General features: G+C 58.2%; 3 protein-coding genes across 4 annotated transcripts in view; 2 read left to right on the plus strand and 1 right to left on the minus strand.

The window, feature by feature from the left end:
• Positions 1-5,671, plus strand: part of RAB5C (RAB5C, member RAS oncogene family) — a 31,988-nt gene extending 26,317 nt beyond the window's left edge. Inside the window, exons 3-6 of one of the 2 annotated variants that reach the window (XM_065422537.1) lie at positions 1,375-1,526; positions 2,852-2,974; positions 3,908-4,001; positions 4,458-5,671. In XM_065422537.1, the coding sequence (XP_065278609.1) occupies positions 1,375-1,526; positions 2,852-2,974; positions 3,908-4,001; positions 4,458-4,573 (485 nt within the window). In that variant the 3' untranslated portion in view covers positions 4,574-5,671. The remainder of the gene's footprint in view (positions 1-1,374; positions 1,527-2,851; positions 2,975-3,907; positions 4,002-4,457) is intronic. The other variant, XM_065422538.1, reaches the window with a different exon arrangement.
• Positions 5,672-8,839: 3,168 nt separating this feature from the next.
• Positions 8,840-9,451, minus strand: LOC135894700 (heat shock protein 30C-like). The gene has a single exon (XM_065422838.1). It carries the CDS (start codon positions 9,449-9,451, stop codon positions 8,840-8,842), a length of 612 nt encoding a protein of 203 aa, XP_065278910.1.
• A 2,651-nt stretch (positions 9,452-12,102) lies between these two features.
• Positions 12,103-12,714, plus strand: LOC135894665 (heat shock protein 30C-like). Its single transcript, XM_065422804.1, has one exon. The coding sequence runs from the start codon at positions 12,103-12,105 to the stop codon at positions 12,712-12,714; it is 612 nt and encodes a 203-aa protein (XP_065278876.1).
• Positions 12,715-13,627: the final 913 nt, after the last annotated feature.

Genomic DNA, 13,627 nt, shown 5'->3' on the forward strand with positions numbered 1-13,627 from the left:
GGGTAATGTAGCCCTCACTGGGGCTTCCCCCAATTCCTAGCTGTGACATTCCCCAGGGTGCAACCTGGACTGTTGTGTCCCCGTAACTCTGTAGCCCGGAGTGCCTTTTACACTGCTGGGCTGTCCGAACAGCCACTCCTGGCCTGCCCTCGGCCTTCAGCCTGCAAAATCCCACCCAGCTGAGTACACACATGCTCTCCAGCCCTCCATGAGGGGATTACCTGCAGGGCAGCACCCGCCTAGCCCCAGCCTTGATTCCCAGAAATGTCATGTTCTCTTCAGCACCCTCCTGGACAGGATGAGCTCGGAGATGGTCCATCGTTCCCACACTGGGAGTGATCCCGCACCAGCCTTTATCCCCAGGAGAGGTTCTCAAACACACTGGTTTAGCTAAAACACGTTTATTAACGAGAGAGAGTTCAAGTGGTAAGGCATAAAAGTCAGAAGTGGTTACAAAAGAAATAAAAGGAGAAAACCGCAAGCTAATTCCAAAACTTTACCAAGACTAATAGGTTTAAAAGCAGAAAAGATTTCTCACCAATAGCTTCTGGCAGTCTGGAGTGGCTGGAAAACCTCCTGGCCAGGATGTACGCCCCCAGTTCAATGTTTCTTTCGGTCTTTCAAGTACTGTAGGCAAGAGTGCTGGAAGCTCCCTGGAAGAGGGGGGGTACTAGCATCTGAGCCATGGCCCCACACCTGTTCCGCCCCTCCCCTGAGGCCTTGCCCCCTGCTTGCTCCTCTCCGCTCCTTCCCCCAGTCACGCGCCCTTAAGGCAGGTAAAAAGTGATGGAGCCGTAGCCCTCTGGTCCCCCTGTTCTGGCACCCTTGGGAAGAGGTTGTTAGGGACACTTCCTTTCTCTCTTCTCTCTTTTCCCCCTCTCTCCCCCCCCCCCCCCCACTTCATCCCTTTCTGCTGGAAAAACCCTGGCTGGGTCATGAGGGCAGGCAGCTCCCTTGTGTATGGGAGCTCCAAACTGTCCTTCAGATGAACTGTCAATGTCCTGTTCACAGCTCCCCTCTGCTGGTGAATGCCCCGTTCAGCAGGTAATGGCTCTTTAGCTCTTGGCTGGCGTGCTAGGGTGTCTGTCTCTGAGCATTGCCCAGAACTACATCTTACAGTGACACTGCAGAGCCAAATCTCCTCATTTGACATGCAGTGATGTTACACCCATTTCAATGGGATCATATGCAGCAGATTAGGAGTTTTCAAAGGGTACCTCCCAAGGCATCCTTGGTACCAATCGAACCGTATAAAGGCAGTGAACATGGGGTGGGTCTCTCACTAGCGCAAAGAGAACCAGGTTCTCAAAGGCCGGCTGGCTTAACCCAGGGCTGTCCGGCTCCCTTAGAACTGACCAGTCACTTCGCCCACAGCTGCCTTCCTAACGCAGACAGTCTGTCTGGATGACACGACGGTGAAGTTTGAGATCTGGGATACAGCGGGACAAGAAAGATACCACAGCTTGGCCCCGATGTATTACAGGGGCGCCCAGGCAGCCATTGTAGTCTACGACATCACCAACACGGTGAGTACTGAGCTGCTGGCCAGACTGGCTTGCTGGAGGGGAGAAGGGCCAGTGTCTGGGTACCCTGCTCCTTGGGACGCTGCAGGGATGGTGTCAGCTCAGGACTGGGGGCCAGCAGTTTGGGGGGGGTAACCCCTCCTCTGACATGCCCCATGTGTCACTTCCCCTTGGCTCTGTACTGGGCTCTGTAGTGACCTAGCCACTGAGCCTTGGCCCACAGTGCTTGGAGGCAAACCATTCTCCTTGCTGACTAGAATCCTAGAATATCCGGGTTGGAAGGGACCTCAGGAGGTATCTAGTCCAACCCCCTGCTCAAAGCAGGACCAATTCCCAACTAAATCATCCCAGCCAGGGCTTTGTCAAGCCTGACCTTAAAAAACCCTCTAAGGATGGAGATTCCACCACCTCCCTAGGGAACCCATTCCAGTGCTTCACCGCCCTCCTAAGGAAAATCTTTTTCACAATATCCAACCTAAACCTCCCCCACTGCAACTTGAGACCATTGCTTCTTTTTCCGCCACCCCTGAGAACAGTCTAGATCCATCCTTTTTGGAACCCCCTTTCAGGTAGTTGAAAGCAGCTATCGAATCCCCCCTCATGCTTCTCTTCTGCAGACTAAATAATCCCAGTTCCCTCAGCCTCTCCTCATAAGTCATGTGCTCCAGCCCCCTAATCATTTTTGTTGCCCTCCGCTGGACTCTGCAATTTTTCCACATCCTTCTTGTAGTGTGGGGCCCAAAACTGGACACAGTACTCCAGATGAGGACTCACCAATGCCAAATAGAGGGGAATGATCACGTCCCTCGATCTGCTGGCAATGCCCCTACTTACACAGCCCAAAATGCCGTTAGCCTTCTTGGCAACAAGGGCACACTGTTGACTCCTATCCAGCTTCTCGTCCACTGTAACCCCTAGGTCCTTTTCTGCAGAACTGCTGCCGAGCCATTCGGTCCCTAGTCTGTAGCTGTGCATGGGAGTCTTCCGTCCTAAGTGCAGGACTCTGCACTTGTCCTTGTTGAACCTCATCAGATTTCTTTTGGCCCAATCCTCCCTCTGTATCCTATCCCTACCCTCCAGCGTATCTACCACGCCTCCCAGTTTAGTGTCCTCTGCAAACTTGCTGAGGGTGCAATCCACGCCATCCTCCAGACCATTAATGAAGATATTGAACAAAACCGGCCCCAGGACCGACCCTTGGGGCACTCCGCTTGAAACCGGCTGTGAACTAGACATGGAGCCATTGATCCCTTCCCTCTCCTGCCTCTGTTCTGGGCAGGAAGGGGGAGGGGCTGCCCTCCCTCACCCTGCCTCCTGCCTCCTTCTAGGACACGTTTGTACGGGCCAAGAACTGGGTGAAGGAGCTGCAGAGGCAGGCCAGCCCCAACATCGTAATTGCATTAGCAGGCAACAAGGCCGACCTTGCCAGCAAGAGAGCTGTGGATTTCCAGGTAACAGGAAGCGGCGCAGACGCTGCCCTAGTTCAGACTTTTTCCTTCCTTGATCTCCAGTGTCCGGCTGGAGCCTATCCAAGCGGCTGCATTGTTCCAGGCGGCTGCAACATGGGAACCCCCCAGCCCTGCTGGAAGGGAAGTGGAGCCCACTTGTGTCCATCCACTCCTTTCAGAGCCCATGTCTCCTCCGTGGGGCAGCCCCGTCTCTGGGGTGGGGATTGGAACAGGCTGACCCCCTAAAGCGTCTCCGCTGGTGTGCTCTGCCCACGCTCGCTGTGCTGCCACCCTTCAGCCAGCTGCCTCCTTCCCCAAGGCAGGTGAGCCACGTCCCACCAGCAGCCAGACGTCTGAGGAGCCTTTCCAAGGCAGCTCTTTAAACAGATTCCCTGCCAGCTCCCACCTCACCGAGGGAGCTTGGTTAATGCTGAGCTTGTGTCCTGAGGCTTTTCCTTGTCGCTTGGGCAGCAGCTTCCCATCACGCTGCAGTTCTGTGCGTGGCACTGAGATGCAGGTTGGGTCGCTACCGTAGCAGCCTGGCCCATGTGCCTCCCGGCTAGCGGCCGTCGGAGCGGGTGTCGTACAGAACCCTTGCGAGCAGCGCCCCAGACAGGCCCGCCTCGTGCTCCTGCAGCAGGGCAGCTGGCTCCCGCTGGTGGGAGATCTCGGTGGTGCTGTCAGATGTGTGGGTGGGGAGGTGGGATGCCAGCCCGAGCAGCACCGTCAAGTGCAGCCGCACGAGTCCTCCGGGGCGCGAGGGGACTTGTCGGAAGAAGGCAAAGCAGCAGGACCTAGTGTGATGGGGCTGCAGAGGACCCAGGCTGCTGGTCTGTCCTTTGCCTGCCTTCCAGCCCCCCCACCCCCCAGTGAAGGGGGAGTTCTGGGCCTTGTGTGAGCCTAAGGCCAGCCTTACACTCTTGTGATTGCCTCCAGGAAGCCCAGACGTATGCGGACGACAACAGCTTGCTGTTCATGGAGACCTCGGCGAAGACGGCGATGAATGTGAATGAAATCTTTATGGCAATAGGTAAGTGGGGTAGCTGCAGTGCCATTAGCAATGTCTGTATGCACCCTCGCAAACCAGCGTTGTGCTGCGTGCCACCTGCCTGCCCAGCAATCCCCTGACTCAGCGCCCCAGGGCAGCGAGGGGGAGCAGGACCAAGTCACTGCCCGGGGAGCAGTCCAGTTGCCCGGCTGGACACAGCCACCCCTGCTGGTTAAAGGCCCTCTTCTCCCCCCCCCCCCCAGTAGGAGCAGCCAGAGAGAGAGAATCTGAGCCTGCCCACTACAGTTGAGTGCTGCCAGAGTCCTGGGCAGCCCATGTGCTGGGCACACCTGGAATTGGCACTTACCTTTCCAATCCCAAGTCCTGCCTGACGCAGCACGCGAGAGCTCCGTGTCGGAGCAGAGCTCTGTGAGCGGACGTCAGGAGTCACCAGCTCCTCTGCAGATGAGCTGCATTGACCCATTCCTCTCCCTCCAGCCAAGAAGCTGCCGAAAAACGAGCCCCAAACCGCGGCCGGCACTCAGGGCAGGAATCGGGGTGTGGACCTGCAAGAGACCAGCCAGCCCGGCAGGAGCCAGTGCTGCAGCAACTGAGCCGCCGTTCCCACCCGACCGACACCCTTCCAATGACCTGGCTGGAATCCACTCGACCCCATCGCACTTACGGTAGAGCAGCTGGCAATGGCAGCTGCCGTGATTTCTCCATCTCCTTCTGATCCTAGGCTGGAGGGAGCTAGTCCACCTGCACCTTTCTGTACAAATACTAATTCCATTTTAAGTCTTAAGTCACTTTTTTAATATATGAACTGCTCTTCCCTCTTCTTGGTGGTGGATCCGTGGGCTGGCCTCTTCCCGCCTTTGCTAGGTGAGGGCTAGAGCCGAACGGCTCCCACAAGCTTCTCGTTCGCTATTGGAAACAAGGGTCCTTCGTCCCTTAGCTGGGCTCTTGCTTCAGAGCTATCCACGTGAACAAGCCACGGCTCATTCAGTGCCACATGCCTAGAACAACCACGAAACACAACCACAGCATTAGAATGCCATTCAGCTCCGGCGTCCGAGCTCTGGCTTGACCAAATCACAATGAGTATTTTGGGGTGAGGGTGAGGGGGGGCAGAGGGGAGCAAAACTGGTTTCTTCTGTATTTTGTATTGTACGTTTCTTCAACATGTAACCAATCAGTATCTTGTCAATATAGTACATACCAACTAGCCTTCTGTCGTCCTCTTGGTGTTGGACTTTAGCATGCCAACTCTTTTCTAGCTCTTCAGTTCTGGTGTAATGCACTAATAATCCTCTTGCAATTTTTTGCAAAAAAAAAAAAAAATCTTGTATAAAAAAAACAAAAGAAAATTGTCCTTTTTGACAGTGATGTGATGCCACTAATGTTAATAACCTTGCTCTAGTGCAAACCGCTCTGGTTTACTGATGTACAGAGATGGGGGTGGGGGAGACTGGGAGGAATTTGTCTGTGGAAACCATCTGTATTAAACCTGTAATTCCACAAAATAAAACCTGGAGGGAGGTATTAAAATTGCTTCTGTTGCTGGAGTCTAACTCACGTTGGCTGCTGCCTAGTGCCTGATGCAATGTTATACAGATTGGTATTTAAAGAGGAACTGTCAACTTAGTCTTCATCACAAACTTATGTTGTGTGATTAAAAAAAAATTTTATAAATCCAATGTGACCAGAAACGTTTGAGTTTTATTAAAGCCACGTAAATGAAACGTGGGTTTGGGTGTTCCCCACGCATCACGCTAGTACCTGAAAGTGAAACTGGCCACTGTAGTTTCATTATGAATTTGTTCTGCTTGTGCACAACACGAAAGATCTCAAAGCACTCGACCAAAGAGGTCAGTATTGTTACCGCCACTCTCCACGTGGGGAAATGGAGGCACAAGTGCCTTACCCAGATCCTCCAGCAGGCCAGTGGCCCATCAGGACTAGAACCCAGGTCTCCTGAATCCATCACACTTCTTCTCGCTCCTCCTTGTCGATTACGGTGGCAGTGTCTGGATTCCCCGTTGCGCTAGGTGCAGCTGCCTAACGTGCATGGAAATGCCGATGGTAAAGGGCAGGCATGGTGGAGAAAACTGAATGGATTCCCTTGAGAACACAGGGACTCTACAAGGCGCAGAACCAGTGCCAGCTTGAACCAGGCCTAGAGGGTGGCAAAATGCACAGGAAAAACCAGCCTCCCATAAAATGAAAGTGGCCGTATCTGGCTACAGATGGCAGCCTGGAGGAAAAGGTCTAAAGCCCAGCATGCCCATCCCCTGTCTGATGGCTTGAAGGATTTAGTAACTATTCCCACAACTGCAGCACCATTGAGCACTAGCAACGCGCAGAGGAAGCTGGAGAGCAATCCTGAATTTCAGAAATCCCACGAGACAGGTTGTAGTTTGCCATGTGGAAAATGACAGCGCCGTTAACTGAACTTCCTTTTTCCAGTTCTGAACAGGGCAAAGGTCAAAGCAACAACCAGCCCAGCTGTCTTAATCAGTAACCACACCTCCCCCCCATGTTCATACAGACAGAGGAATTGCTCTACCTAGTAGCAGGTTGCATTAGCCAATGGCTGGAGTGGGTGTTGTGAGGTGTCCCTCAGCATGGGCAGCGCTTTGCTGAAAGGGACCATCACGCCTGCCCTCTGTACCTTAACTTCATGCTACAGTAAAAGCTAGTTGGCAGGGTAGTGCTGCAGTCAGAGGCGCCTCATTCCTGCCACTAGCAGGGTCCCTTATCCCAGGAAAGCGAACATCAGCCTCTTCCCTCGCTGATCCTACGTGTACAAGGGGAGCATTTCAGGAAAGATGTAGGCAAACAGGAGAGAGTCCAGAGAAGAGCAACAAATGATTAAAGGTCTAGAAAACATGATCTATGAGGGAAGATTTGAAAAAAGTGGATTGGGTTAGTCTGGAGAAGACAGGAGAACACTTTTCAAGTACATAAAAGGTTGTTACAAGGAGGAGGGAGAAAAATTGTTGTTAACCTCTGAGGACAGGACAAGAAGCAATGGGCTTAAATTGCAGCAATAGGAAAAACTTCTTAACGGTCAGGGTAGTTAAGTACTGGAATAAATTGCCCAGGGAGGGTGTGGAATCTCAGTCATTAGGAATTTTTAAGAGCATGTTGGACAGACACCTGTCAGGGATGGTCTAGATAATACTCAGTCCTCCCGTGCGTGCGGGGGACTGGACTAGATGACCTCTCGAGGTCCCTTCCAGTCCTGTGATTAAAAGCAAAGTGAGACATGCTGCGTATGGTAGAACCAAGCTGAGAGTAGGGAGGATCCCAGCCCCAGATCAGCAGCTCCATGATCGTAAAGGTGTTGAACAGACATGTACAGTGTGAAGATCAGCCCACTTCCTAATTCTCTGCACCCTCCTTTCCAATGCCATGGGAAAGCCACTCTAACTCGCCTCAGACCGCTGCTGTTAGCTGCGGGCAGACACCGCACAGGGGCAGTGTTAAGGGTGCAGGCTCTGTACTGTATTTTCCTCACACAATTGCTCCTGCTTGGCTTGTTCCTTTGTTGGGCAAACCTGGCCTCTCCTATTTTCCAACTGGAATCTTGGTGGCAGCTGCTCTCGAGATTAATGGGAGATGCAGGAAGCACCCAGCAGTCTCCCACAGACCACCTCCAGCTTCTCGCTAGAAACCGTTCAAAGCGGTAACGGGGAGCTGTTTCTACCACCACTGCAAGGTGAAGAGCTGACTTGCTCTAGGGCTGGGGGCATCTAAACTTCCCGGTGCTTTGGCCGAGACCAGCTCAGGCCAGCGGGAATGTCTGGCTTTCACTTCACTAAAGGGATAAAACGCTGCCATCTAGTGCCTGTTCTGCTTAGCCTGCACCTCCTGAGTCTGGTGAATTGCAAATGCTCCTGTCTCCTTTCACTTACAGCCTCCTGGCCCGAGTTCCTGTGGTCGGAGCTCAGCACCTTCGTAGCAATGAAATAGGGCAGCAAGTTACGGGCTGCAGGCGTTCTGCTGCAGCTCGAAGCACCCCCCGTCCCTGGATTGCCTGGGTCAGTCTCATGAGAAGCTTCTACCTGATCACAAAGGGTTTAGGAGCCAGCCTCTTCCCACCCTTGTCCTGATGGAGAGCCCGGAGCTAGGGAGTGACTTGCCCACCACCTGTGTAGGACGGATGCCATGGTATCGAGCTGCTTGTCCCTACAAGGATCTGTGACTAATTAACAGTAAAGGGGTGAGCCTGGGGCTAGAACCCAGGTGTCCGAGGTTGCCAGCTCTTCTCTCTATCCATTAGATAGCCGCCCCCTTTCTGGGGACTTGAGCTGAATGTCCTGTAACCTCCCCACCTTTTCTTGCAGCTGGGCCTGGCGCTGGTACCTGCACAGGATGATGCAAAGGCCCTGGCAGTGCTAGAAGGGGCCCTGCTCTGGGAGGGAGCCCTGCTTGCCCCTTCCCTCCCTGCGGGAGGGACCCCCAGGCCTGTTCCCTTGGAGCAGGGCTCCCCTGGCAGCAGGGTGGGCCGAGACCCCCTCTTTCCTGCAGGTTCTGCTGAGTTCAGTGAGCTGCTCGAGGGTGGGCTTGGAAGCTCCATGGCTGCAGAGCCAGGGTTGTGTGCGGTGTAGACGGACCTGGGGCTGCTTCTCCTGCTGCTCTGTCCTGCCCTATGGGGCCTAATCCTTGTACATCAGCAGCCAAGACTCACCCACACCAACCAGCAGGGGCTGACTTCTAGGGAGAGAAATTTATTTGGTACAAAAACTATTTGGAATCACTTTTGCTCTGACCATAGTGACAAAAACTGATGCTAGTTTTGAAGCCACTTGTTTTAGGCTCCAAAAATCTGTTCTTGGCTGCTCTGCCGGGGCCGTTGCCAGCAGCTCAGGTGGTTACCCCCGGGCTCTGCCGTCGGCCCTGTCCTCTGAGCCCGGCTCAGCCGGTGCCGCCGAGCTGCCCACAGGGCCGAGCTGGATGGGCACGTTCCTCGCGGGGAGGGCTGGGGGGGCCAGGCACGGGGCTTCGATGCACAGCTGCCCCTCCCTGGAGATGGAGCAGGTCAGGCGGTCGGTGTCCACGGCCTCGGGCACATCCCACTCCCTCTTGAACACCTCGTACTTGTAGGAGAAGGAGCCTTTGCCGTCTTCGCTCTGCGTCTCCTTCCTGCCCGTCAGCAGCACCTTCCTTCCCACCAGCTTCACCGCCAGCTGCTCGGGCGCAAAGCCCCGGACGTCCTGCCGCACGGCGAAGGGCTCGGCCGTCCCCTGGGCCAGGGCCACGCTGGAGCTCTGGCCTGGCTCCCCGCCGGGGCTGCCGCTCCCTCCGCCAGTCAGGAGCCGCCCCATGCTGCTGACAAACTCCCTGGCCTGCTCCAGCTCCCGCAGCAGCTCCTGCTCCAGCTCAGCGAAGAGGGCACCCGGGGCCGGCCACAGAGTGCGCACAGGGCCCAGCCGGGCAGCCAGGGGGTCGTGGGGGGGCCGCAGGAGGTGCAGGCGCCACAACATCACTGCTTCTTGGGCTGCTGCTGGCTCGGGGCTGAGTCCTCTCAGGCGGGGCTGGGGGCCGATCTGGTCGGTGCCGGGGGCCGGCAGCTTTTATCCCCTCACGTGGGGGCCTGGCCCCTTCCAGAGCCCTCTGGCTGAATGGGACAGCTCATTCCCCTTACTCAGTGCCCAGAACAGGCAGCTCCCAGCCGCATGCCTGGCTCACGGCTCTGCCCTCCTGCCAGCTTATAATTAGCAACCTCGTCTCAGCCTCTAAATAAAAACTCCTGGCAGCTCTGCGACCCCCCTGCCAACGGCCTGTGACTGTCCTTCCTTCGCCAGCCCTGCCCCAGGCCTCCAGGGCTGGTCTCCCCCCTCTGGTGCCAGCTCCGCCCCGCCCCGCCAGGCTGCGCACACCGGGCAGCGGGAATGACTGCCCTTAGCTGAATGCCCAGGGTGCACCTGCCCGGCTCAGAAGACCCTGCCCCACAGAACTTAGGCACGTCCCCAATTCAATGTAGCCAGCAGAGAGGCAGTGGGGTGGAGTGGGTCGGCCCATGGGCTGGGACTTGGGGGACCCGGCGTCTATTCCCAGCTCTGCCGGTGACCTTGGGCATGTCACGTCCCCTGTTCTGTGCCTCAGTTTCTCCTCCCTACACCTTGACTAGCTTGTAAATGCTTGAGGCCGGGAATTCCTCACTGTGTGTACCAGGCCCAGCACACGGGTCACAGGTGTCCCAGCTCAGGTTGCTACTGCCATACAAGTGATAACTCATCACGCGATGGGCTAACGAGGGGACTCAAGCCCCACCCAAGGGCGGTTGTTGATTTCCCAGCCAGGGCACTGAAGGGCCCGTCCCACGGCCTGGCCTGGCCTGGCAGAGCCATAGTGCTGGGGGTCCGTTTACGGGGGGCTAGAGGTGACAGACCTGTGTTGTGTGCCCCTCAGCCTGCCTCGCTGGGGAGTGCGCTGAACAGCTGGCTGGCCTCTGGAATCGCCAGGCGCTAAAGAACTGCCCCCTTGCCCCCAAGCGAGACCCTCGGTGCCGGGGGGCAGGGGAAGCACGCAGGGGCTGAAAGACGCCCCTGGCCTTGTGCTGCTCGGCCGTGAGCCCCTCTCAGCCCCAGGGGTTTCCTGCCCCGCTGCTCCCCAGGCCGGATGGGACCCTTGTGATCACACCGGAGCCCCCGCTCCAGGCTAATCCCCACAGCAGGTAAAAGCAGGCGCCAAGGTGTTTCCCCTCCCCCGGCCCCGGCTGGCGGGGGTGGGGGGGAGCACTTGCTGTAACCCGAGCGGTGGCTGCGTGTCCCGCTGCTCTATTTGGAGTGGGGGAAGCCAGGCCAGGGATGCAGTCACTGTTATTTTGCCCCATGAGTAATCCCGAGCCATCAGCCTCGTAAAAATAGGCAATGGTGCCTGGCGGGGGCGTCAGGGCCAGAGGGCTCTGGAAGGGGAAACACCTTGGCGCCTGCTTTTACCTGCTGTGGGGATTAGCCTGGAGCGGGGGCTCCGGTGTGATCACAAGGGTCCCATCCGGCCTGGGGAGCAGCGGGGCAGGAAACCCCTGGGGCTGAGAGGGGCTCACGGCCGAGCAGCACAAGGCCAGGGGCGTCTTTCAGCCCCTGCGTGCTTCCCCTGCCCCCCGGCACCGAGGGTCTCGCTTGGGGGCAAGGGGGCAGTTCTTTAGCGCCTGGCGATTCCAGAGGCCAGCCAGCTGTTCAGCGCACTCCCCAGCGAGGCAGGCTGAGGGGCACACAACACAGGTCTGTCACCTCTAGCCCCCCGTAAACGGACCCCCAGCACTATGGCTCTGCCAGGCCAGGCCAGGCCGTGGGACGGGCCCTTCAGTGCCCTGGCTGGGAAATCAACAACCGCCCTTGGGTGGGGCTTGAGTCCCCTCGTTAGCCCATCGCGTGATGAGTTATCACTTGTATGGCAGTAGCAACCTGAGCTGGGACACCTGTGACCCGTGTGCTGGGCCTGGTACACACAGTGAGGAATTCCCGGCCTCAAGCATTTACAAGCTAGTCAAGGTGTAGGGAGGAGAAACTGAGGCACAGAACAGGGGACGTGACATGCCCAAGGTCACCGGCAGAGCTGGGAATAGACGCCGGGTCCCCCAAGTCCCAGCCCATGGGCCGACCCACTCCACCCCACTGCCTCTCTGCTGGCTACATTGAATTGGGGACGTGCCTAAGTTCTGTGGGGCAGGGTCTTCTGAGCCGGGCAGGTGCACCCTGGGCATTCAGCTAAGGGCAGTCATTCCCGCTGCCCGGTGTGCGCAGCCTGGCGGGGCGGGGCGGAGCTGGCACCAGAGGGGGGAGACCAGCCCTGGAGGCCTGGGGCAGGGCTGGCGAAGGAAGGACAGTCACAGGCCGTTGGCAGGGGGGTCGCAGAGCTGCCAGGAGTTTTTATTTAGAGGCTGAGACGAGGTTGCTAATTATAAGCTGGCAGGAGGGCAGAGCCGTGAGCCAGGCATGCGGCTGGGAGCTGCCTGTTCTGGGCACTGAGTAAGGGGAATGAGCTGTCCCATTCAGCCAGAGGGCTCTGGAAGGGGCCAGGCCCCCACGTGAGGGGATAAAAGCTGCCGGCCCCTGGCACCGACCAGATCGGCCCCCAGCCCCGCCTGAGAGGACTCAGCCCCGAGCCAGCAGCAGCCCAAGAAGCAGTGATGTTGTGGCGCCTGCACCTCCTGCGGCCCCCCCACGACCCCCTGGCTGCCCGGCTGGGCCCTGTGCGCACTCTGTGGCCGGCCCCGGGTGCCCTCTTCGCTGAGCTGGAGCAGGAGCTGCTGCGGGAGCTGGAGCAGGCCAGGGAGTTTGTCAGCAGCATGGGGCGGCTCCTGACTGGCGGAGGGAGCGGCAGCCCCGGCGGGGAGCCAGGCCAGAGCTCCAGCGTGGCCCTGGCCCAGGGGACGGCCGAGCCCTTCGCCGTGCGGCAGGACGTCCGGGGCTTTGCGCCCGAGCAGCTGGCGGTGAAGCTGGTGGGAAGGAAGGTGCTGCTGACGGGCAGGAAGGAGACGCAGAGCGAGGACGGCAAAGGCTCCTTCTCCTACAAGTACGAGGTGTTCAAGAGGGAGTGGGATGTGCCCGAGGCCGTGGACACCGACCGCCTGACCTGCTCCATCTCCAGGGAGGGGCAGCTGTGCATCGAAGCCCCGTGCCTGGCCCCCCCAGCCCTCCCCGCGAGGGACGTGCCCATCCAGCTCGGCCCTGTGGGCAGCTCAGCGGCACCGGCTGAGCCGGGCTCAGAGGACGGGGCCGACGGCAGAGCCCGGGGGTAACCACCTGAGCTGCTGGCAGCGGCCCCGGCAGAGCTGGGCGGAGAAGGGGGAGCAGAATCCAGGGCCCAGGGCTGAGACTTGACTTTTTTTTTTTGCTTCGGCGGCGCTCCGGACCTGCCCCCCGGCCCCATGCGTCCCGCTATTTTGTTCATGTAATGTGGTCACCCTAGCTGGGCCCTGGGTACCCGGCTGGCTGCAAGCCAGATTCACGGCGTGTAATGTATTTTATATGAAATAAACGTTCCTGATTTTCCCCTGGGCTGGTGCTGCCTTCGCCAGGACCGGCCGGTGCCAGCACTCGCTGCGGGCGCCTCCTCGGGCCACGTCTACGCTATCATGTCGCAGGCTGGCCCCGCGCAGCTGGCCCCTTCTGGGGAGGTGGGTTCCCCCCTGTGACACGCCCAGCTTGCCTGCCTTGCGGGGAACATCGGGGGCGGGGGGGGGGGGGGGGGCAGGCAGGCTCCTGGGCTCTACTGGAGGCTGGGGGTGCGGCACAGGCTGAGCCGGCGGAGCTCAGCTAGCACAAAGCCCAGAGGGGCAGGGCCATGCAAACCCAGAGCCTAGTGCTGGGTGAAAGGGGCTGGCGTGCAGGGCTCGCCTGGGGTACATAAATCAGACCTCCCCCCCGAGGGAAGTGGGAGGGGCATTATTTAAAAGATTATTTCCAGGAACCTGGGAGGGAAACTGAGGAAGGGTGCTTGCTGGGCCATCCCAAGCCACCAGGGGGACAGGGGAGGTGGGGACCCCGGTGCAGAGACCTGCCACATCCACAGAGCACCGGGGAGGATGAGCGCAGCTCCTCCATGCAGCCGCCTCTCACCTGCACGGAGCCCTGGGGCTTTACCGCTGGTGCCAGCCCCTTCGGTCCCTGCTTCCTACCGGCCCAAGGAGCCGGTCCAGCGCCAAGCCCAGT

The sequence above is a fragment of the Emys orbicularis genome, chromosome 25, assembly GCF_028017835.1.
Source record: "Emys orbicularis isolate rEmyOrb1 chromosome 25, rEmyOrb1.hap1, whole genome shotgun sequence".
Lineage (NCBI taxonomy): Eukaryota > Metazoa > Chordata > Testudines > Emydidae > Emys > Emys orbicularis.

What these genes read in the sequence shown, in the direction of transcription:
- LOC135894700 (XM_065422838.1), bottom strand. Translation starts at nt 9,451, where the DNA reads ATGTTGTGGCGCCTGCACCTCCTGCGGCCCCCCCACGACCCCCTGGCT.
- LOC135894665 (XM_065422804.1), top strand. Translation starts at nt 12,103, where the DNA reads ATGTTGTGGCGCCTGCACCTCCTGCGGCCCCCCCACGACCCCCTGGCT.